The 25,432-nt window shown below is 42.0% G+C and overlaps 1 protein-coding gene across 7 annotated transcripts in view; it reads left to right on the forward strand.

Moving 5' to 3' along the window:
• The window catches only part of DIP2C (DIP2 acetate--CoA ligase C (putative)), a 327,799-nt gene that overhangs the window by 56,852 nt on the left and 245,515 nt on the right, over positions 1-25,432 (forward strand). For 2 of the 7 annotated variants that reach the window (XM_087729747.1, XM_087729782.1), the window contains exon 1: positions 8,277-8,358. The exons of the other annotated variants lie outside the window; for them this stretch is intronic. In XM_087729747.1, coding sequence (XP_087585873.1) covers positions 8,292-8,358 — 67 coding nt within the window. In that variant the 5' untranslated portion in view covers positions 8,277-8,291. Of the gene's footprint in view, positions 1-8,276; positions 8,359-25,432 lie in introns of those variants that run through there. 7 annotated transcript variants of the gene reach the window in all.

A 25,432-nucleotide genomic window follows, 5' to 3' on the forward strand; every position in this document is an offset into this window, starting at 1 on the left:
AAAGAAATCAGATTGTTTACCACTTGTACGGATACTGTCTAGCACTGTGCCTGACGAGCATAATTGGTCTTTCAAACAATATATACAAATTAATTGACATTTCTATCTGGCATTCATCTAAGATGTAAATATGGGCTATGATTGCAATTCAAATTAGTCTGAAATTTAATATCTGGTTATAATCAGAATCGCTAAAGATGTCTGGCTAATTTAATTGACATAATTGTTATAACGTCTCTAATTTTATGTTGAAGTCTGAGGTAATGACTGCTGAGTCACCTCTGCTTTGGGAGGCTTTTAAAATAAAAATGAGGGGTACATAGGACTGGGTTGAAAACCTGTGGAAGAAAAGAGTTTATATCAGTTTTTCTCTCTCCTTTGGTAGGTTGCTGGAGGGGAATGAATGAAATCTGGAGGTGTACAGCAGAATACCAGTCCTATCATTCTCTAGTAAAGATCGGCATGAAAAAGCAAAAAGCTCATTTATTGGACTGAATCATTGTTACTTATTTACAGGACCAAAATAGTTTCCTTCATATAAAAAGCCTTCAGCAAGTTCTCCTCGGATAGGAGGATTTATTTATGAAGTCTCTCTGGGATAACGTAGGGTGATTCACTGTTTCTGCTACTTGCCAAAAATGACTCCAGCAGATTAGTAGAATTTAAGGTATTGAAGCATTGGGTAACTTGTAAAAGTAAGCCAGGGACCTGACTCTGCTTAAAGTGTCAAGGGACAATTAAAAATCCACCTGAAGTCGAGGGTATGCTGGTGGTGGGGCTTGCTCGCGGGCTGCTGCCATCCCTGTGTTGCTGCAGCCAGTCCCAGCTGCTTGGTCTGGGAGTGACTTTCCAGTGCGGAAATGAGGACACTGACTTTCCCCGGCCTTCCGGCTGTGCAAAAGCTTAAAAATGTCTTAAGTCAGCCGGACTAGAGCTGAACATCAGTTTATGAGCTAAAATTATCTTGATTACTTGACCGTGGAGATCAGTCTCCTGACTTTGACTTCACCCCGTGTCTCCAGCTGAAGACAAACGCGTGATTGTGTGTGGAAGACGAGATACCAAACTGACTGCTTAATGGAGTACGTGCTGACAGACGGACGCTGTTCATAAGTTGAGGGGGGGAGAGGGGAGAAGCTGGAGGAGCGATAGGCAGAGGGAGGCTGTTGGCGGTCACGCAGCTGAGCGGCTCTGGGGGACGTGGGCACCGCAGGCTCTGCTGGTGGGCGGCTGAGGCGCACAGGCCAGCGTGCTGCTCGGGAGGCGGGCACCTAACTGACTAAAGCCAGGGGCATTATTGCTTTCAGTTCTCTGAACATATCATATTTTTCCCCTAGAAAAGTAAAGATTCAGTACAGAGGTAATGATTGCCAAGATTTACTTGATCTGTGCTCTGTGCAAAAGAAAAATGCATGTGTCGTGATCTGTCTGGGTTCCATTTTCAGAGGGTTTCTCATTTCTAATAGACTACCTGAGTTTGGGTTTTTTGTGTGCTGTTCTTGAAATTCAGATGGTCTCTATCAACATAATGATTGTCTAACAAACTGTCCATCCTGCTGCTCTTGGATTTTCAGTAAGCTTTTCAAGTGTCTGAGAAGATCAAGCTCTTCCTCCTAGAACAGAAATTCTTACCTCTCTCAAGTCAGGCTTTTTTTTTTCCTAATTTGGCAAATGTCAGCAGATGGTGCCAAATGTGAGAAGATGCATCCAGTCCCGTTTTTGCAAAGAGGAGGATGTATCCAGGCTACCCTGCAACAGTGGTTTGGATCACCTGTGGCCATGTCGGAGGGGACGATCCCAGCGTTTGTGGGCAGACCGTCCTACCTCCGTGGTTCTGTAGGTACCACAGAGGGACACGATGCTATCTATTATTTGAATATTGTTTTAAAATGGGAAGAGTGGATTATTATTCCCCAGGGGACAGCAGGGTGGTCTGCTGATGCCTGCATCTGCTCTTGTCCCTCCCTGGAGTGACTGAGAGATGAACTTTCAGAAGAACCTCATGGCGTTTGGGAGCAGTATTTGCACGGAGGTATCCGTCATTACTCTGACATCAGATGTCTAATAATAACTTCCTAGCAAGTCATCTGCTCTCTTCTGCTTCACCCACTCTTAGTCACTGTACCAATTTCTGTAGGCTACAAGTAGTAGGCTATTTATTAAAAGCGGTAGCTAGTGAAAATGGTTTTCTTAATCAAGTTTCTCCTGCCAAGAATGTAAAATCAGTGAGACCAATTTTAGGTGCCTTGAATCCTGTCCAAGTCAGATTACTCGGCAACTCGTGTTACCTCAGCTGCTTCCATACCTTCCGTTCACATTCCAGTTGCGGACGGCTGGAGGACTATTTGAAAATTTGTGGTTATTAAAAATACTGCCTTAAAATTCTTTGTAAGGGAATAAAAGTATTTGGCTAGTGTTCTTGCTGTGTGCCATCCAAATCTGGCACTTCATTGCATGATACAGAGTCTTCATTTACTCTGAAGGAGAGGATCAAGGTTATCTGAGTATAAATCTGCTTCTGTGTCCCTCTCACCTAAGCGTGACCCATGGGGTCATGCCTGGAAATGCCAAGGGGAAGCATGAGGCTGTGGAAACTCTGGCTGTAGGCAAAGGGCTTTGTACTTTCTGTGACCTTGTTGGCTTAACACTCCAGGAGCTATGCCTATGCCAGTGTTCTAGGTAAGCTCTCTTGTCCGCAAGTCCTTGCAGGAATATGACATTTCACTTCTTTTTTTTTATAATCAATCACTGATTGACAAGCTCTTTGCATGTGGGAGCTATTCTGATGGCCGGGGAGCAGAAAAGGCAAGCACCCCCTCCCTCCTGCACAGGCACAGACCTAGACCTGTCCTGCTTGCCGGAGAGGATGGAGAACTGGGAATGCCCCGGAGAGCTGCCTTGAATGGGATGCAGAAGTTTGGGTTTGTGGCAAAAAGTACCTTTCTTATTTAGTTCATTCAGTTTATAAGTCAATATCTGCAAACAAAAAATAAAAAGAATTTTATAGATTGGAAGTTTCCCATGGAAGATTATTTCTGAATAAAAAGCTTATGCTAGCGTAACTCATTGCTCAGAAGTTATGACAATTTTTGGCACCACATGACAATTTAAAGTGGAGGCTGTCTAGTGGTACAGGGGAGGGCACTGGAGCCTCCACCACACCGTCATTTTACTGCATCTTAGCTACATAGGCTTGTCAGCGTGCTAATTTACAGAAATCTTCCTCTTCAGTTTTTGTGCCATCTTTTTTCTGTATTCAATTTTCTATTTTCAGAATGAATTCATGTTTTTATGGTGCATAGTTTGGGAGAGGGAGCACAAATTAAAAATTTTATATTTTAGAGTTTTTCCTCCAAGTTGAGTTATGTCCTGTGTTTCTGGGCCAACTTCTTAGCTCCCTGTGTTTTAAAACTGAAGAGTAAACTTGCCACTCTCATGAGGGTCATCGTTTTATTGTTTTTTCTGGAGGTAAATGAAATTTTAAAAATAATTGTATTACCAAACTTTTCTTATTTCTGGAATATTCCTCTTTTTGTCAGGCATTTTGTGTCTGAGTGCCCAGTTTTACTTTTGCTTTTTTCTTTCAACTATCCATTTTTTGTTCATACCTACTATCTATTGCTAAAGTATTTCTGCCCACAAATTAAGAGGTATCATTAAGTAGTCTTAATAAATCCTGTTTTTGAGTTTTCAGATAGTCTTACACTACTGGAAAAATACAGATACTCGGCTGAAGTTGGTGATGAGGATGGTTGGAGTTCAGGGTTTGGAATAGCTTTTTGGCCACCTGCCTTCTTTCAGCCACCTCTTGTATCTCTGAGATTCAGGGCTGCTCTTTGGTACAGAAAGGGTGTGTTTGACTGCTGACTGAGTTGGCTGGTAAGGGAGCTTGGTTTTAAAAAACTATCTGCACTGAAACAGCTGGAAAACATCTTTCCCAGTCCAGCCTCAAGAAAGAGTTATAGATCTGTTTGACAACACCGATATTTCACTACCAATTGCCATTCATTATTAGAATTAAAGCAAAAAAAGGTGCAGGGAAGCACCGGGACACAGACGGGACTTGGCTATGTGTCCGAGCTCCCAGAGCGGGTCTCTGTAAGCTCAAAGGGTGCTGTGCTTGTGGTTGAGTGAGCGTGCTTTGGTAAAGGACCGCGATGGAGAATCTGGGTCTCCTCTTGTGAGTGTCTGGAGGGTACTGAGTTGGTTTATATTTTATTTATTTAATTGCTTTTGTGAAAAGGCCCGTGTATTTTTATATTGTGTGGTATTGTAGGACTACATTATAAATAGTTTATGGGAGGAGTAAAGTATCATATAGCAGTAATTCTGTCTTTCTGTGCTGAATAGTGTGTCTTCTGGGGATGTTAAAAGTTGTTGCTGGTGTTTGGTTTTTTACTTTAATGTATTGCCTGGAGTTTTAAATATCTTATGAGATCTGCTGTACACTTTCAGCCTTAGAAGGAGTTTGCTGCTCCCTTCCTCCTTTGCAACCGCGCTGCTTTGCAGCTGGTCAGCTTCAGTAGTACTTGCTGGTGAATGAGATGGCCGTACAAACTGGTAAGACATCCGAGGCAGACACCTAAGACCACTGTTTTTTTGGCCCAGGATCAGGCAGTGAAGCTGTATTTTTACATTCCATTAGGTTTTCTGAATTTTGGCTTCTCTCCGTGAGACGGGGGAGGTGGGGCTGTATTAGGAAGAGCGTGCCCACGGCGCCCTGGGCTGCCTTAGGGGGAGCATCACGAGCAGGTCGAGGGAGTGGGGGGTGCTGGCTCCAGCGCTGGGCTCCCCAGTGCAAAAAGCACATGGGCGTGCATGAAGGACCATGAAGATGATCAAGTAATTTGGAGCATCTGTCATGTAAGGCGGGGCTAAGAGAGCTGGGGCTCAGGGGGATCTTACCGGTATGTATAAATAACTGATGGGGGGGGGGTGGTAAAGAAGCTGGAGCCATGCTCTTCTCGGGATATCCCATGGTAGGACAAGAGGCACAAACTGAAATGCAGGAAGTGCTGCTAAAACACGATAAACAAGGCTGAGGCGTCTCCATCCTTGGAGGTATTCAAAACCCAACTGGTCGTGGCTCTGAGCAACCTGCTCTAGGTGGCCCTGCTTTGGGTGGGGGTTTGGACTAGATGATCTCCAGAGGTCCCTGCTGACCACGACTACTTTGTGATTCTGTGAATTGGTAAGAAGAGCTGATGTGGAGGGTACTAGGCGCTGGTACATGTGAATGTAGCATTCACTTAGATACTGTCCAAGCAAAACAGTTGCAAGGGTATTGGTGTCAGTTGGCAGCTTAGGCTGATCCAGCCTTTTTGTATGGACACCCCTAAAATACTTTGAGGGATGTCCATGCAAGTTTGATAAAGTCAAGGGAAGTAGGTGTAGGGAAAATTCTTCCCTGTGTTTCAGGATGTGAATTGTCTTTCACTGCCCCAAATTAGGAAGACACTCCACCCATAGAAATATTTTTCAATATATATCCATTATGGGGTTTTGTACTTAAACAAATGGATTGAATGAAGAGCGTTGTGAAAGACCAAATAGGCCTTTCTAACCCCTTTGGTTGCCCACACATTACCGCACAGGCTAACGTTATCTATTAAGAACTTGGGGGAAAAAATCGTGGCCCAGGACTGTATAAAATGAAATCGGATTTCAGTCCTTTGAGATGCAGACTCCTTGTTGCTGTTTTCAGTCGTACGAACAGCTATATTGGATTGGACGAGGCCAGCAGGTTCCCGGCCAGTAACAGATAGCATTAGGAAGGGGTAAAGACAGGGCAGCCCTTTCCCTGGTGAATCCCCTGAGCCTCCTGCAGTTGGCCAGCCAGAGACTTTCCGAGCTACGCTGTTAGCTTGGTCGTCTTGTTCAATAGTGAGCAGTGAACTTATTTCCCCTGAATTTTTTCCATAAAACCATTTATACTTTTGGCCTCTGCAGCATAGAGTTACACAATTTAATGATTTTGTTTGTGTGGCGAAAGACCTTCTTTTGTTTTAGTTTGATTTTTTTTTAAAAAAAAACCTGCTGAGTGATAATTTCTGTGAGTCCTCATGAGTTTTCTGTGTTTCCAAGAGAGGGAATAATAATTCCAAAAGTTAGATAAAATATGAAACTGCTGGAGAAAATATTCTCAATCAGATGGACCTTTGGCTTCGTCCAGTATGGCAGTTCATTTGTTCCTGTAAACGATTAGGTGAAATTCCTGTAAAGTCCTGTAAGTGGTTCTTAAGGAAAGTGATGCTCAGACAGCTGGGCAGCTCCAGTCTCTGAGTGGACTTCGTATCCCTCTGTTGTGTTCATTTGGGTTTTGCCTTTAACTCATCTTCAGCATTCAAATGAAGTAGCTCAGTTGGCAACAGTATCTAGGAACACGGAAAAATCAGCCGGTAGCCAGGAGAGCTATGCCTTTTGAGAATCTCAGTATGTGTATCGGAGGTACCCAAGCTTCATTTGAACAATAGAAGATGAAAATGTTCCTGTTTTTCTGTGTATTGTTTCTCTCTTCAGCTTTCTGCAGTGACTTTGAGATGTGAAGAGGTGGAGTGAGAAATTAATGCAGTTAGAAAATATCTCAAAGGTTAAAAAATCAGGATATGTACTCTTAGCTATTTCTGTTCTGATTCCAGAATGACTGAATAAAATGAGAACAGAAATTAGGAAATGGCATTTAAGAGCAGATTCATCTGAAAAGGGGAGTTGAAAATTTTACACTTGCTTTCTCTCCGCTGGGATCTATTTCAGCAGAGAATATGCATTCCTCTCCCCACGCTTTTAACAGTCATTTTATTACTGTACTTTTTACAGGGGTTTTACAGATTTAAGAAGAAAACTGCTGTATGAAAACTGATGAGATCTTCTAAGTGTCACACTCAGAACATGCTTTAATAACCAGATACCAGGTGGAGTTCGGCAGCAATGACAGCAGGAAAGGAATTTGTTTGGGTCCTACTGCAACCTGTTTTGAAGCAGATTATTTTATTTCGTATTAAAAAATACCCAGGCTTATTTGGAGAAGGATATTTTGGCGGTAGGGGTTTGAAAAAGTTGAAAATCTATCCACGATCTTGACAAAACAAAGAAACTTCATCATTTGATGGAATAGCTCTGTTATACCAAAAGAGTCTTAGTTTATGGTTATCTGATCATAAACAAATATAACTGTCCTAGTTCTTGTTTTTGACTTGGGGATGGAAAAACTGATGAAAGTTTGGGAGAGGAAACATAACTCTCGTTTTCCTGCCTCTTATCATCCTCCCACCCCCAGCCCCCCAAATATGATTTTGTCAGGATTAACTGAGTCTATTGGTTTGTGTAGTACTTGCATTTACCTTACTGTAGAACGGTAGGAGAAAGAAATAAACAGTATTTGAACTGTCTCTGATTCTTTTCAAATTCAATTATGCTTTGTAATTTCATTCAGCTAGCCAGTTTTTTAATGAGGACTACATGTGAAGTTATTTACAGCTGTGATACAGATGGATGTTTAAAATAGCATTCTCCTATGTTGAAAGATTTGACTTGGTGGTGGATTTCATATGGCTCAGCTGTTGCAATGTACACACTTCTAGTGATGTGTACATTGTCATAGGTATGTTTTCCCGGTGGTCACCGGACCTTATTTTTTTTATTTAACACTGCTGCTGCTGTCTCCTAAAGAATAACCAATATTTATGCTGCAACTTTTTCTGGTATAATTAATTGTAGGGTTTTTGTATTGATGCCAGAGAGTCCAAATGGCACAACAGGATACTAAAAGGGAAAGCATGCTTCGTAAGGTGGTTGCCAGAGATGGAATTACACGATTGTTATTAGCGTAAAAATAGTGTAAGAAGAGTTTGATCTTGTCAATGCATGAACAAGCAGGAGAGCCTTTTTTGTGAGATAACCTTGGTTACCACTTCCATATAGCACGGGAATAAGGTATCTAGAAAATGAACTGTTGTGTTTTCAAGATTGTTTTGAAGCATGGGATTAAGCGGCAAGATTAATTCTGTATGGGATCAGTTCACAATGTTAACATGAGCCAACTGGGTTTTCTAAAACACATTTATTTATCCATAACATGCAATTGCAGGCTTGTGTATTTTCACAGACCCTTTACATTTAGAGTTTTAACTTCTAATTGCACTGCTTTTCCATACAGCTTGTCACCAAGACTTCAAAATGTGTCACAAGAAAGATCTGAACTAAATATAGCATGTCCTCTTCATTTGAAAATGAAGGCACAGGAACAGAAATGTGTACATGATTTCTGTGATGTGGAGCTGGAGGATTACTGAATGGCTGCTCTCTCCCACTCCTCTCTGCCTTTCGGAGCTGTCTTGCTGCCTCTTCAGGTTGTGCGCTGTGAGTCACGCTGATGTCATTCCCCGCGTTGGCAAAGCAAAACTCGGCAGATCCGCGGCTCTTTCTATTTTGGGATTTACAGGTTTGGGTTTTGGTAGCGTTGTAAACATCTGAATCTGGGAGTAACAGTTTTAATGCGCCCCCCGCACCCTGGCTTCATGTGTCATACATGTGATCGCTTTCCTACTCAGTAACACCTGAACGGTACCATTTTCTCCAAGTTTTATCTCTTTCTCTTCCTACCCTTATTAATACCTTTCATTAGAGGTGTTAAAACTTTTATCAGCTGAATATTGTCAGTACAACAGAGCAGTCCGAAGCCTGGAGGTTGCTGTTTCGGGCTCCTGTGCAGTGTAAGAATTCCAGCCCCTGCCGTGTTTCTCCCTGCAAGGATCATTCCTTTACTGAAGTGGTGATGGTCCTAATGCAGCTAAAGATTTCTGTTTCAAATAACTTGTCTGTGGAGGTTCATCATATTGTGCTGCTTTTTGAAAGTAAAATTGGACATGTTACTCAATATGTTGAAAGTGGGGATGCAAGTTGCTGAAGCCTAAAATTACTCATCATGATGAAAATGGATTTTCATTATAGGAAAGCCATGCTGTCTCTTTTGTGGTGTGCAAGGTTTAATGACTGACACATCATCTACCAAACACCTTCAGTTTTCAGGTCTGCTGGAAAAACTGGCATATTGTGGTTGGACTAGATGATCCTTGTAGGTCCCTTCCAACTGAACTGTTCTGTTCTGTTCCTCCTCTTCTGTCGCTATAACGAAAGATACTGCTAACTAGTTTTTACATTGAACTAACTTCTCATTTTAAACTAGCGCTGGGTTGCCATAGTTTAATTGTTTATTTTTTCCTAAGTGTTAGGAATGTAGTCTGTACGTGCAAGCAAATCCTGTGTAGCATTCCCATAGGAGGAATGTCTCCTCTTTTTCCATCCTGGATTTTGATGAAGTGCTGGGTGTCTGTCAAGCTCACTTTGGCTTAATGTCTAAAGTTCTTTGAGCCCTCTGCTTTACTCTGTGTAAGCCTGACTTCAACAGGACCCCTCAGGGGTTAGTTTACTGACAACACACAATGAAGTAGGTTGCAACTACACCTGAATGTTAATAGGAGCTGTAATAAAACAAATGTTCTTTCTGTTTTTCATTATCATTGTACATATTGTGTTCCCACTAGAAAATTGTGTTCCAATTCTTTCTGAATGGCATTTCACCCTTAATAAAGACCTTTTCAATAGGTTGGGGGTGTAAATAGTGGCATGTATGCTGTATTAAAAATACTGCTGCCTTCTTACTTTTTAATCCTATAATAGATGTCATGAGACAGAAATCAGAAGCTACAACCAAACGTAATACAACTGAATAGTTCTTGCATTTTAAGGTCATAATTTATGGAGGCGTAAACAATATAGTCTTTTGAATATTACTTGTTATCGCTCATTGGAAATGGAAAAATTTACTGAAGATAATGTTGCTAAAATTGCCTAAAAGCATTTGGTGTGCACTGCAAAAGAAAAGGAGTTAACCAGAAGAATTAACAGGGTCTAAAAAGCAGTAGAGAAAAGCTCTGAATTTTGGATGCTGTTTAGTATGTGACTAATTCATTTTCATTCAGTGAAGGTAAAATTCAATGTGGAAAAGCTTATTGCAGTAATCTTTTAATAAGACCATAACTACAGGCAGAACCCATCAGTATTTAAGGAATACACTCTTTTAATGTGTTTTGTACGTTGAAAGAATGAGACTGGGTTGGAAAGAAAGAGTCAATAACTCAGGTAGCAGAATGCTTCCTGATCGCCGCCTCGTTTTTGGTATTAGTTACACTTTTGAAATTAGGTTGTCTTTTAAAATTTAGATTAATGACAGGAAAACAAGGAAAGATAAATGGTGATGATTTTAAATGGACCTCGCATATTGCTCCTCAGGCACGTTAATACTGCGGCAGACTGATGGGCAAACTTGGCCTTGTGTTTTCGGCACTGTCTTGTGTATGGTGCATCGCTGTGGCCGAAGCAGAGCCATGCAGTCTTTTCTATGGAGAAATGCCCAAGTGCGGCCATTCTTTCCTTATTTATGTATGTACAGGACCACACGTTTACTTGGGATTATGCAAGTGTAGCTGGCTATAATGAGAATTGGATTCTCTGTGGTTTGCAAAGCAGAATAATTGGTGCGGTGAGACGTAATGGTGTCAAAAGTCTCCTTCTTATCCAGAGTAAATGAAATGGATTTTCTTGTTAAGAATTTAAACATCAGCATTAGAACTAAGATATTTACTGTGCGATTAAGAAGTTTCTCAACAAAACTTTTGTTCTTCACAGAGAACTTCTCAGTGGATTAACAGCATTGAAACTAAGGCTGTGGAAAATAGTTTTAATACCAAAATAATTGTTTAAATAGAGTCTTAATTACAGTGATTAGTGTAGTTCTTATTGAGTGATAATATATTCCAACTCAAAATCTTATCTGGGTGTTAAGTATTACTGTGTAACTATGCACTGAAGAGTTATTTTATTTAAAACCAAAACAAGAACAGTTTGTGGTAAGAAAGTAAAAGATAAGTTTGAGTCAAATGCGTCTAGCATTTTTGTTTCATACAAGTTACCTCGAGAATGGGATGCCCAGATGTGTTCACAGGGGCACTTCCCTGGTGGTCCAGAATTGAAAGAAAAATGTATTTCCCCTGATTTCAGTTTCTACCTCCAGCTCACTCAGTGCTCTCTGGGGAGTGTTCCTGTTCTGCTTTCCTCAGGACAGGTGGTTCTCCAGAACGGGGGGCTTTTAGGGGCTCCTTAGCAGGTCACTATTTTTTTTTTTTTTTTTTTTTTTTTTGCATATTGCGTGGCAGAGGATCAGGGTTTGAGCAAGTCCTTCCTTACGCGCATTGTGTATCTGCTGTTAATAAATGCTGTGGCAGCAGTGCTGGAGACCGAGGTGTCCCTTCAGTCAGAAGTGCCAGGGTGTTCCCAAATGGGGTGGTTTGTTACGCTCCATCTTTTCTACGCCAGTTTTTAAACGCTTCTTAAATTTCTTGGCTAGTCACTCCTGACTTTGTTAACAGAGTGGGTCCATGTAATCAGCCTTAAGAACATGTTCACCATAGGGTTTAAATAATAATATTCAGAAGGCAAACATTGCCTTTTTTTTCCTGCGACACACTGGAATCATTTTGTGCATCTGAAACAAATCTTGGCCCTAAAAGCGAATGTGTCTGGCGCGGGTTAGGTTCAAGGCTGTGGCCTGCAGGCTGCAATGATGATAGCCAATTTTGGCAGAAGTAAAAAATTTAACAGGAATTTTTTAGTGTGATCTGATTTATGTTCTATTACACGGGAACAGCTAAGCTGTGAGCCTGCTTGAATTTAAACATGTGAGTATTCCCACTGGCTGAAATGAGACTGCCTGTGCTTAAGTTAAATGTGGGCATCAGAGTTTGCAGGGCTGGAAGACAACGGAAAATGCCCTCCTGCATTTACTGTTTTATGCTTAAAAGGGGGTATGGTCTCTCAAAAATGTAACCAGTGCACTAACAGCTGCAGTATATTTAATTTTAGAATGAACGTAAACCATCTTGATCAAGTAATACTGTCTATTTAATTAAGTTGATTGCAACAATTTATGACACAAACTATAACCGTTGCACACATCAGATTAAATGCTACATTTTTAGAACGGGGCATTTAATAATTATTCGGAGTCCTTTGTAAATATTAATGAAGTTTCTGGTTATGTATATATTTAGTTTATAAGTGTGTATACTTTAATCTCCCATCTTTTACTTTATTCTGGGCATAAATTAAATGTTTTGGACTGTATGCATCAGGAAGTATGCTTGTCCTCCTTTGGTTTCACGCTACTTAAAGAAAGAGAATTGACTTATTGTATTATGTTAAACTCTAGAAAGAATTCAAAATTTAGTAATAACATTTTGGATGCATTCTCAGGGAAACGGTTTCAAAAGAAAGCTTGGAAAACCTTGATTCAGTAAAGCTCAAATATGAAAGAAGCAGGAGATCTGTGAAGTGATTGATCTTGGCAATACTTTTTCTAAGAACTGCGTTTTGCAAAACCCAATTAGTGACCTGGAAAATAGGTAGTAATTAAGAAAGGCCAGAATGGTCAGAGCTCCTCAAGCAGAGGCATGAAAATTTGTATTACAGCAATTGAGTCAAACCGAATGGAAACGTGGCTGGGGTTGCTGCTGCTTTCCCTGAGTAATGTCTGAAGGAAGCAGATGAGGCAGCACGGCTCACAAATTCACATGCAGTTTTAGGTTGAGTTTCCATAGCTGGGCAAAGAAGTTTTTAGCTAAAGGCAATCAGAAAGCATTCAAATGAAGAACAAGTCAGAAAATATACCATGAGATCAGAGATGCTTTATCCTAGGACCTAGATATGTCTTTCTCTTTTCTCGTGGATGTTGTAGTTGTGAGATGAAGAAACACTTAATACCATAAATGGTGGTAAAAGTTCTTCAGAGAATCGTTTACCTTCTCCAATATACAGCTTGCTTATAGTTGTATTTTATTTAAATAAACCCAGGAACTGTCATTACCTATGTTTTTATTAAAACCTATTTTAATAAGAACTGTATTTGAGGAGTGCAAATAACCTCATTTTCCTGTAAGACAGGTGACAGCTTATGTCCCAATGTATTTGTTCAGACCTGCCAACGATGCAAAGAGAAGTATCTCAAAAACCTAATATGCAGATGCCAGTGTGTGGCGGGGTAACAATGCATACTGTGCCAGTGTATTAATGTATATAGTTCAAATTCTCTTTACTGTTAACTTGCCAGTTAGCATTTATATAGCATTAGCGATGGGACAGTCAATTTGCATGTTGGCACCGAGGGTACTCTCTTGGGCCAGACTTTACAGCTGAGAAGCTAGTCTGGTCTCTGTGGCATTAGTAACTGAGACATTACAGATTTTCGCAGATAATACCTGTCTGTCTGTAACAGAACCTGAAATATGTTTTCTAAAGAGTAATTTTTACCTCTTTGATTATTGGGGCAATTAAATCCCTGATTTTACATTTGCGTATAGTTAACTGTGCCATTTTTACCATCTGTACTACGTCCATAGTTGCAAGGGGCCCTTATGTTTTAGCTAGCTTGTTTGACTGCGTCCTCGTCATGAAAACTGATGTCTCTTAAATTTAAAGGTGGCTGAGCAGTAGGCCTTGATGCACGTGACCCAGCCTCTTCTCCCTTCTCTTCGACCACCCAACAAGCTTGCTTGCTTTGCCTTGCTTTGCCTTGCCTTTCCTTGCCTAGCCTAGCCTAGCCTAGCCTAGCCTAGCCTAGCCTAGCCTACCCTACCCTACCCTACCCTACCCTACCCTACCCATGGCAGGTGGTTTCAGGACTTTACACCCACTCAGGCGAGGGTGGCCTCAGCTCCATCCACTCCTCTTTACATCAGGCCGAGGGCCTCCAAGAGCAGAGGAGGTTCGGTTCCTCATGCGCTGTTTGCATCCCAGCCATTAGTCCTGTCTCCCCTGAGGATGAGGGCGAAACGTCGTGCATCCCGTGTCCTTGCACAGGGTGAGCCCTCAGGCTCCCAGGTGGGACGCGCTTCCTCAGCCTCCCATTCCTCAGTGCCGATTCTTTGTTACATTCAAATCCTGTTGTTTATAAAGGTTTACTAAACACTTAAAATCTATTTACTATGTGGTAAGACACATTTTCCTTCTTGCCTGGCTTTCACCGCATAGATTAGTGTTTCGCCAGGGGTATTACGACACTTCATTATTTAAGTGGAGCTGTTAACTTTTATAATGTATTCAAGCCAGTGCAAGACCCGTTGTTTTAATGCTATCAAATCCCGATGCATGGTGATGATGTTCCTAGCCAACAGAAGAAATCTTCCAATTTCCTGAAGTTTTATGTGCAATCTGAGAATTTAACGTAAAAAAATGTGTTGGCTTCCTAGGACCTCTGTCAGGGCTTTTGGAGCAGAGTGGTATTTGTTATCACCAGTGTCAATAGTTAACCTTCAGGGGACTTTCAGGTTGACTGGTTACTGCGTTGGCATCCTCTTTCCTTCCCCCCTCCAGTCTTTCTGGTACATCTTTTATGGTTTTATCTAGGCCGTTTCCTCTAATGGAGTATACTGCCATAGACGTCTAGTCTTGCGGAGCCATCTTGGCCATTCTTCTGGTCTGGAGGTAATAAATGGTGTAGATTCTTTCTTAATTAATTTAGTAGCGTGTAGTTCAAGCCACTGTTGTGTTGTGGAAAGTAAGACTAAGAGGCAATAGCTGTCATAGGAGTTTACAATATAAATAGACATGAGAAATGAAAGCTGGTACATGAGATGCATTATTATCTCCCCCAGGTATGAACAGGTAGGGTAGAAAATAAAATGATATATCTAGTTTGAGCCACCTTGGTGACATTTGAGGTGAGACAGAAGAAGACATTTAGAGCCCTGTCATAATATGAATTGTTCTAATTAATCTCTCCTGAAGGAGCCATATAAATCTGCAGTGCTGATATTTATTTCGGTTTAATACAGTCAGCATCAGGCCCAGTTACTCCAGTTTGTTACACAAATGTATCAAAAGAAACAATTTTTACCCAAAGGACTTTACAGTCCAGCTTCAGAGAAAGTGCCGGTGAGCAGACATTGCAAGAGGGGAAGCGGGGAAGGGAAGGCGTGTGTATCGCAGTGTTGACAGATCTCATGGCTACACAAGAGTCACTTTCAAACCCCAGGAAGCACTTGGCATCTTGGAGGATAAGGCCTCTTCAGGTCATCACGCAAAGAATATACTCCTTATTCCACCAGGTGATAAATGTCTTTTGAGAGCACTCTAGCTCCACTGCTGTTGACAAGAAATGCAGATGCTCGGCATCTTTCAAGTATTAATTTAGAAAGAATGAAAGGGAGAATTATGCCTATGGTTTTTGTTGAACTGTTTAGTTTTTCTAAGCTGTGTGCATCCTTTCACCTGTTTCTTAGAAGTATGCGGAAATATGCCGTATGCTGACTACCCTGTTGGCTGTTGTGACATTGCAGAAGCATAATTGTGTAAGCTTCTGGAGCGAATATTCTCCATATAGATATGTCCAGAAGCACTGCCTGATAAGAATAGCTAGCGCTTCTATATGAAGCTATCTGTGTGAAAGCAAACTGCATCAATTATGTAATCATTTTGCATTTAGACTTGAAAGTCACTAAAAGCTCACGGTAACACCGTGTAATGAATTGATAAGAAAAGCGAAATACGTATATTAATCCTGCTGATGAAACGAACCCAGTGTTTAGGATTCTGCTATCCCCAGGTTGGTCCCATTAATCAGCATCATGCCGGACTTGATTAGGGTTCATCACTGTATCCTGTATTTATTTCACTGGCTCCGTGTCTCCTGTCTCTTGATTATGTGGATTCCTGCCTGCTGTACTAGTGCTGTGTGCCGCGTTTAATCCTGCATGGTTTTGCTCAGGGCCAGTGGCACACCTTTATTTCAGAATGAGATGAGAGTACTTAGCTATAGGACTCTTACCAACCAACCAAAGAAGAGAGACTTTTTAGGAAATGTAGAAAAAACCCAAATGTAACCAGGAGACCTCGTTGCGTAGGTTCTGATGAGTCTCTGAGCAAAATGTAGGCAAGCTGCTTTAACTTTGGCGGTAACCTGCTTGCCTGTCTTGTGAAAGGCAGCCTGCCTGTGTGCTGCTATGCTGTAGGATCACCCAGATCACACGAAGGAGGAGACCACAGTGTGGTTTGTCACGAGCTGGGATTTTCATGCATTCCTGCTACTTGGCCAGAAATTTTCACTCCAAGACATTAGAACTTGGATTCTATGTAGAATTTAATTTGAAAAAATTACATTTGAAACAATATGTTTCTGTCTTGGCATTTTTCTTCTGTATAACATTTTGAAATGTTTTTTTTTAATATAGAACACAAAAGAGACTTCCCATAGGACAAAGGGCTGTGGTTCCTACCTGGTTGTGATAGCTCTGCCCCAACTTAGCAGTAGAACTGAAAGAGTACATTTAGTTGTTACTGTGCCAAGCAGCAGGATGGTCAGCCATGGTGGGTCCTGGCAATTGAATGGAGAATATTGGTTTATTTTGGCTAAGGGCTGCACAGAGGTGTTGGAGTAGAGTCTGTCAAAGCTACTGAAGCTGTGAATCATCTTGTGTAATGATAGATAGGAGTTTAGGTGTCTACCTCTGATCAAATCGTACTAGGATCCTTATGTAATCAAGGGAGAAGTATAGTTTTTTTCTTGGACACAATTCATCATTTTTTAGACATCTGAGGGCCAAGTGAATTGTAGCCCAGGAGTGCCTGTCTCTATCCATTGTCTAGAAGTGGAAAACAGATTAATGAGATGGATTCATTTGACAAAACTGAGACATCCTAACCAGAGAATCTCACTATTGATTTTAATAAGGTTTCTGATCAGGCCCCAGATGGATTGACTCAGTGACTCTTTCTATTGCCAGACAATGGAAAAATGGGACACGAATTCTGACTAGAACTTTTATGTGTTGTAGAAATCCAAGTAACTTGATAAGTGGATTTTAGTTACGAGTTATTTTAAGTACTCATAGAATCACAGAATCATAGAATGTCCTGAGTTGGAAGGGACCCACAAGGATCATCAAGTCCAACTCCTGTCCCTGCATAGGACAACCCCAAAAATCACACCCTATGTCTGAGGGTGTTGTCCAAATGCTTCTTGAATGTTGTCAGGCTTGGCGCCGTGACTGCCTCTCAGGGCAGCCTGTTCCAGTGCTCCACCACCCTCTGGGTGAAGAACCTTTTCCTAATGTCCAACCTACACCTCCCCTGGGATATCTTCCTGCCGTTCCCTTGGGTTCTGTCATTGGTCACCAGGGAGAAGAGATCAGCGCCTGCCCCTCCTCCTTCCCTCGTGAGGAAGCTGTAGACCACGATGAGGTCTCCCCTCAGTCTCCTCTTCTCCAGGCTGAACAGGCCAAGGGACTTCAGCCGCTCCTCGTACGGTTTCACCTCTAATCCCTTCACTGCCTTTGTGGCTCTCCTCTGGACACTCTCTCGTAGCTTTGTACCCTTTTTGTACTGTGACGCCCAAAACTGCACACAGTGCTCAAGGTGAGGTATATATAACTGTATATATAACCACCAAAGTAGAGAAGGATTTCTTTTTTAAATATATGGCTTTTTATGCAAGAAAGAATGGGTTCCTTTGTTAGAGTTGGAGTAAGATTTGTTTGTTACAGTCAGAATAAGTCCTTTTACTTCAGACTTCAGGGACCTTTCAGTTCCAAAAGCTGCTTTACAGATTTTACAGCTATCCAACTTCAGACTGATAGTCTGTGGATAGATGCAGCACAGGGATGCATCATAGCTGATTCTCTTACAGGACTTGCTTACTAGAAGGGAAAATAACAAAACCCAGAGTATTTGTTCATGGCTGGCCTGCATCTGGGATCATTGCTGGGTATATTCTTTTATTCCTGGGTTCCTAACATGTCCAGAAAAGAAGAAGAAAGAACCAGCATATTCCCAGTTCCAAACTTGCTGGGAGCTGTTTTGGTCAGCGTGCAGCTCGAAAGGCGCATTCATCCCGGATGCCACCCAAGGTGCGCCAGGTCGGGGTGCTCCCGGCAGGCCGGCGGGGTTGGCAGCGCCAATGCCGTGGACAGGGACTGCTCCGCCGGCCACCGCCGCTTTGCCCGCCGCAGGGGTATCTGGGGAGCCCTTCCTCTCAACCCAGGGGGGCTTCAGTCTGATGTCCATTCCAGTCCAACATCCAAAGGCCTTTGACCACGTATGGTATTAAGAGGGCAGTCTTGGCTCTAGCGTGATTAAAGTTCATTTCACAGCCCTTACAGCTTGTGGGGTTGTATTTTATTGTTGTAGGAACAGAAGTTTCGTACAAGGTATTTACATATTTGCATGCTGGTTGGAGGGAAACTCATAAGGCCTGCTCTGGAACTGTTTTGTGTGTTGCCCAGAAATACATGAAACTTTAGGTACTGAGTTAAACATCCCTATACAGGGACAAGGTGTGAGATATGGCTAGAGTTCATTGCTGTGTGCAAGTTAAGTGGCCTGCCCCTCCGCTTTCTGAGGGCACACTTGTCCCTTGGCAATAAAGGAATTGCTGGACATACCCAAGGTACTACTTCATTCTGCCACGTGGACCACACTGTGGGTACCATCAGTGCGTTCAGCTGTAGTCAGACATACTATATCAAGAGATTTCAGCACAGAAGATACTGAAAGGAATAACAGAGTGCCACTCACCAAATTAACAGCTCTCCCACTGGACATCAAGGTTGTTTTCAGCACGGTGCAGACAATATTCTCTGTCTGCTTCAGGATTGGCACTGGATCACAAATTTGTATAATGAGGGCCCACTGTCCAGCATGCTGCCCTCCTCTTAGCTGCTGATTTCAATCACCAATTTGGGAAAGCAACCCTGTAATCAATATTCTATAAATACAGCAGAAACTCTTTATCTCTGTCATCCTAAAGGGTACTGTTGGCCTGTCACTGCCAGGGTGATGCATGCTGATGGGGGGCTGGAAGGCAAAAAGATGGCTACTTGCCCTGCAGAAGCTGTACTGCCCACAGGTCCTGTGTGTTCATCCTGAGAGCTGGCATCTGTCGCTGCTTTTCGGAGACCCCCACTGCCACCGCAGTGTGTGGTGGGGAGCTGAGGGAGGGTCGCAGGCATTTCACCTTCCGCGCCCTCTTGGGGCAATAAGAGGAGACCCGGAGAACATGTAAGACCTTGATGCTGCTGCTGCCATTGAAAGAAAAGGTACTGTTTTGGATAGGTGCTTGTAAGGATGTTCCTGAACACTGCTGTAGCATCTGCACTGCCTACAGTGTCTTGAAGTACCAGTTACTCACTGGGTAAGTCATACTGGTACTTTGGTATTGTATTTTCTCAAATCTACAAAAGGCATCCTGGCTTCTTGGCATTCAAAATGAAATCTGCCTCGGTTTTCTCCATTTAAACTACATGGCAGGCACCAGCCCACTGCTTAATTTACATTTTGATGTGATATTTAAAGAAAAAAGTGTTTTTCCCTGGGTGGAGAGAAGTTATCTGTTAACATAGAGCTGAATTATTTTTATTTTATTACAAAAATATTTTTATTGACTTCATTGGGACAATTTTGTATTGATGAGGCACATAGTGTTTGGCTTGTAAGCAGCTGAATTTTGCATGCTACGCAATTTAAACAAAAATGCAGATTCTTAGATCCATTTGTCCTTTTGAGCTCTAGAATATGCTAATTTAACTAATATTGTGTCTTGTATTGATTATAGTGCCTTTAGATTTTAATGAACATTTGCATCTTTAGCATTTCAGCTTTGGAAAGCTAAATGCATTTACTTACTGGCAAACAAAGTCATTTAAGGGTTAGTGGTTTATTTGTTTATCAAGATGTTTTTAAGTCAGTCTTTCAGCCATTCACAATTGTTCTCTGAGCTGGCATCCCTTGAACACAAGAAATCACCGAAGGCCATCTCTATCTCTTCCTGACTTGAAAGGGACTGTTGTAAAGTAACTAGATCCTTTTGAAGAGCTTCTGGCCCATCTCCTAAAAAAGGAGATGGGAAAACAGGGGAAATAAAAAAAGACCAGATTATAATTGGTACTTTATGAGCACTTGCGAGGTTTGTGTAAACTCTATAGTCCCAGTGGGCTGGGCATGGTTAGGTGGAAAAGGAGTAGACGAATATGTTTTGGATGAAGAAACATTACATAATTCCCTGCAAAGAAAGGTTTGGAATGAGAGATGCTGCAGCACAGTGGATTGCTTGTGCCTGGATTGTAGCTGTTGTACACAGTTCAGACGTTTTGGACTTGAGTTTGTATTTGTCTTGTATGTTTGCACTTTCCAACCATGCTGTTGAAATACTAGTAAAATTACTGGGTTCAGAATGCCTTTTAGGTTCCAGATTACACTAAAATTTGCCCTAGATTTGCCCTAGGTGAATCAAACTAAGCTATTGAAACCGGAGAGGCTTAGGGAGTTGCCTTAACAGAGAGTACAGAAATTAAATGATCGTGACAGCAGAATTTCTCAAGTTAATGCTAATTTTGACCAGTTGAAAAAACCATACTGAATTTAAAATAATTATGTAAATTATTTACATAATTGAAAACATATTAAGGGGCTGGTTGAGAGAAGGGTGTATAGGAAGTTATAATGTGCCAATCTGCAGCTTTTAGTGGTCAAAATCATTCATTTTAGGTTCTGTGGTGATATTGGTTTGTTTTGAAAATACTTCCAAGGTCTTGCCTGTGGGTCAGGAGGGAGAGAAAAGGGATTCGGTGATTGTGAAATATGTTCTCCCACTGGTAACTCTTTTTGTCCCTTCAGATGCCTGTGGGAATTCATTCAAGTGAGTAGTAATTGGTTAATAGCACCCCTAAAGTTTTGGTGAGGAAGACTTAGATCCCATTGGGTTTATAAGATAGGATTCTAGGATGTACATGTGTAGGATTCATGAACGTGTTACGATGGAGGAGTAGGGAGATTTAATATGGAGATACATTGGCAGGTTTGGCATTTGTTGCTTTGGCACAGTGTAAACATAGGCACTATTCAGCCTTGGCTACCTTTCCTTGGAGATACCTCTTGTCCTCCATCTTGGATGTGTTTCAGCAGCGGGAAGGGATGAAGGCCGTGCATGGGATCTTCACGCATGCCTTGTCTTCAGAATAGAGACTGTGTTGTGTGTCCGGCTTGGCAGTCAGCTGGAGACCTGAAACTGGTGGTGTTTTCTGAGCTGGCAAAGGCTGGGAACATGGCATTGAGCTCAGCTGCTGGAGGAGAGAAACATCTTATTTTCTTCAGTAGCAATGCCTCTGCCTAATGATCCAAATTAGATTTTTTGGCCTCAGAGGGAGTTGTGTTTACTCAACCAGAAGAAGGGCCATATAATTGGGTCTCTCGGTCTCAGTAAAAGCAGGAAAGCCTGCAGAAAGTCTTCTCAGATTTTTCCCATTCACCCCAGTGCAGGGGCAGGTGATGGGAACGCAGAACCCAGTAAGCTTTTCAGACAAGTCCTCCAAGCTTTATCTGGTAGAGTCTAAAGGTGAGCAGCCTCTCATGAAGAAATTTTTTGTTGTTGGTATTGGAAGGTACTTTTCTTGCAGCACACCAGTGCAACTCGCTAGCAGGAATGCCATTTTAGCCCGTTCTGACTCTTTAAAGGGAGCTAATAGAAACTTTCCCTAAAAAAATCCTGTGTGTTTTAGACTGCTCATTTCAATGGTAAAGCTCACCTCTTATTTCTGTGATAAAATGAATACATGCAGTAAATACAAAGTCTGAAGAAGGCCAGAAGAGGGGTTTGTAACAGGGCCAGCAGCCTTCCTCTCAGAGTTAAGTTCCGAACAGTACTCATATGTGAATGTTTGCTTTTTTGTGCTGCTTCGCTCTTCTTGTTTAGACACAGAGGGGCTTGTATCCCTGGGATGGGAGGATGTAGTGATTCTGGCTTGCCGTCGCAGAACTCTCGAAGCAGCAGTAAACTTGTGGTTTCTGCACCTGTCTTTGTGGATTAGTGCCCAGAACCTGTAATTAATGTGAGTCCTTGTGTGTCTAATCTGCCTTGAAAAATTAGACTTTCACCCCAGAATGCACTTGGTGCAGCATTCAAAACAGCCCATGCAGGCTACGGCACTTGATGGGGCGACATGAATACGTGATGTGAGATGGTGGCACCGACTCCGCGCTGTTGTGTAGAGCAGTACTGGCTCCCTGGGTGGCTTCTCGGCCTGTTTTTGCCAGCTTGTACTGCCCTGTCAAACAGCGCTGGTTGTATGTCCAGTGGGAAGTCCCAGGTACGCGTATTTGCTCTGTGGTAGGTCCCCATCTCCAGCCATCCCATGTGTCCCTGTGGTGACAGCGTGAGGCAGAAACAATGAAAGAAGTCTGTTTTGGCAGTTGTCCTAAAATCTTTCCTAGAAAGAATGTGCAATCGCTCATCAAAGAGACAGATGGGATTTGCAGGCAGCTGGGCGCAGGTAGCGCGTGGGCTCTCCCTGAGCGTGGGTATCAGGTCCCAGCCACGGCTGGGAGCTGGGGCAGCTCCCCGAAGATGGCAGGGATGCTGTGGGTCTGCGTGCCGGTTCCTGGGAGGTGCTTTGAGGTGCCTGCAGCTTTTAAGCTGGTGTGTCCTATCAGGCCTCTGAAGAGCACGTGTATAGCAATGTCACTCTAAATTGCAGTAACCAGCTTTGGCAGCCTGTTCTTGCAAGTGGCTTTGGCCCACTGAGTGCCCTCGTTCCTTGTGTGGCTCACGCGATAGGTGATGAATATGAATATGGAGAGGGAAGGGAGAAGGGATATGGAAGATGCTGAAGAGGTGGATCCTGATTTCCCAGTGAGAACTATTGTTGCCATTGATTACACTGTATAATTGGTATGAATTAATGAATACTGTGAACTTATTCAGCAACAGACTACCAAATTAAGAAATAGTAGAAAGTATGATGCACACAAACCAGAACAAATTGCCAGGACAGATGATGAAAAAATATCAGATTTCAATCTTGTATTTTAGTTCTAAACACAAATTTTTAAGAGCTAAGCAGCAATAGCTATGCAATACTCGAACAACAGCTTTGTCTCTGCATAGCTGACACTAAATGCCAGCTGAACACTGTTGATTGTGATTTTATGCTCTCTGGGAAGAGCTGAACTGTGAGCCTGCCAGCCCCTGAAGACTACGTTGGTAGGATTTGTTTTCCAGAACCAATTTCTGGAAACAATAGTCAGGAAAAAAAATGTGGCAAGTCGTATGTGCTCATCATAATTTTGTAATAAACGGACTCTGTTTTAACAGGATTTGTGGAGTCTTTTTAGGAGAATTAAAGGTCACCATGGCCTCAAGGTAATGAGGTATTGCTCTTGGTTTCTTTTCAGCTGGGATTTCACCATGCGAGATAATTATTGTGTTTGGTGAGGATGAAATGGTGCACACAAGTACCAACTACCTTGAGCTTGTTACAATCGTATTTTATTTTAACCAGGGATCGTTTCAATGCTGAGGTAACTCTGACTGCCAAACCCATTTATTCCTTGCCCGAAGTGGCTGATGAGACTAAGTTTATGAAATGACTGAAGTGAAACTACTGCAAAGTAATACAGCAGGCCGTTCTCCTGATTTTTCCCAACATGTTTTTCTCTCTCTCTGTGCTATAACGTAGACTTCAAAAGTGGCGTGAATTTGAGTTGTCCCTGTATCACCTGGAGCTGCCAAGTGGAGCTTATGTAACAGACAGGGGCAGGATAATTGAACCAGCAGCACCACTGCTGAGATACACAGTGCTTGATGTCGTTTGTGATAAATGTAGCTAATTATTTTGCTTTTAGTGGTGAAATTAATATAATCTGTCTGCAGTGTTGATCTAGACAAATGCAGCTGTAGAACTAATGTTTTGTTCAACTCAAGCCTTACCATTAGCAGACTTCTGCATATCGTCGAGGAGGAAAACCAGCTTCCCTTGTCTAAGATGTAATGGATTCATACTGCAAGTTTGGGTCGGTCATTGATTCTGCTCAAGCAGGAGACAGACATTTGGGCTGTGAAATAACGTTTCCACCAGCCTGCACACACATGAGCAACATACTAGATTGCAGAAATGGTTTTGTCACTGTTGAACTTAAAAAGTTAACTGTTAAGGTTGTTGGCGTGCACCTAATGCCATTCTGAGTTTAATTTTCTAATCCAGGGTGACACACATGTATGGGCCCCATAGGAGGGAGAGAAAACACGCGCTCGTGTGTTGGCACATTCCTGCTTTGGAGGAGGGCTTCAGCACTGCTTCGCAGCAGGTTGGGTGTTGAGCCCTCCTCCGCGGCTCCCGGGTTGTCATGGGGATGTGTTTTCAGCTGGTGAGCTGAAGCAGAAGGGGGTTGCACTTGGAATCAGTGAATCAGATCTTGCAAATACTTCAACAATATCGCATAAAGGTTTGGAGGCTTTGTAATTTTAGGACAGCTCTTAAGCATCGTTTTGTTATCAGATGCATTGTCTAATATGAGACCTCAGGATGGTATTTCCCTTCTGGAGGTCGGCTACCTGTAAAAACATTGCCTCCTCTAGCTCACATTTTTCCCTTTTTACAGTACTGATCATATCTTATTTAAACATGCTTTTGTTTGCATGATCAAGGTAGTCTTCTGCCTTTCTCTGCTACTCATTCCAGCTCGGAAGCCGATGGCTACTATAGCTGAAGCTACTCGGCTGTGTAGGGATAAAAGAACATGTAATTCTAAACGGGTTCAAAGTGTATCAGCATCAATCCATCAGAAAGGAAATCTCAAATCCATGAAACCTTTGTAGAAGCTGGCCCCCGGTTCTTGGCTAATTTCCTTCCTTCAGTCCCACTGAAATAATTTCTTCAGTGTTTCTTGAATATGCAGTCAAACCGGAAATAAATCTCAGTGCTAAGAGAAAAAGGAAAAAAAAGTCCTACCGTTTTTACAGATCAGTACTATTTTACTGGAATAGAAATATTACTTTCATTTGTTTCGTTAGAAAGAGGAACAGGTTTTAAATTTTCCACAAATAAGGCCAGAAGAGATTTTTTTATATGTTATGTGTATATTATAATATCCACTTTAATTACAAATGACATTGAGAAGAAAAGGATTTATAAATGAAACAGTATCATTTTTATTTACTAGAATCTTTTATCTTAAATAACTTAAGCCTTTTTGATGCCTTTGAAAGCATCAGCCAATCCATTTACAAAATAACCCTTGATTACTGTCTTTGTCAAGTCATCTTTTCCTTTCAGGGAAAGAATCTTACTTGATTTCCCCTCTCTTCCTGTGACCACTAAGCTGATTGCATCTTGCTAACAATATGCCGTGTTATTACTGGGCCATAAAACAAATTCCTTAAGTCTTGATATCATAATGATATATTCAACTTCCCAGGATTGTCAGGATTTATTTTTTTATTTTGAAGATAGATATTTGGTAATACAGCAAGCTCGTTGTTAGTGCCATCTAAGAACAACACCTGAAAGATGCAGGTAGGTAGCTGGGCTGTCTATGCCAATGAAGCGTTCGAACA

The sequence above is a fragment of the Nipponia nippon genome, unplaced genomic scaffold (genome assembly GCF_047370975.1).
Source record: "Nipponia nippon isolate SJK-2023a ecotype South Korea unplaced genomic scaffold, ASM4737097v1 scaffold_1, whole genome shotgun sequence".
In the NCBI taxonomy this organism is placed as follows: Eukaryota; Metazoa; Chordata; class Aves; order Pelecaniformes; family Threskiornithidae; genus Nipponia; species Nipponia nippon.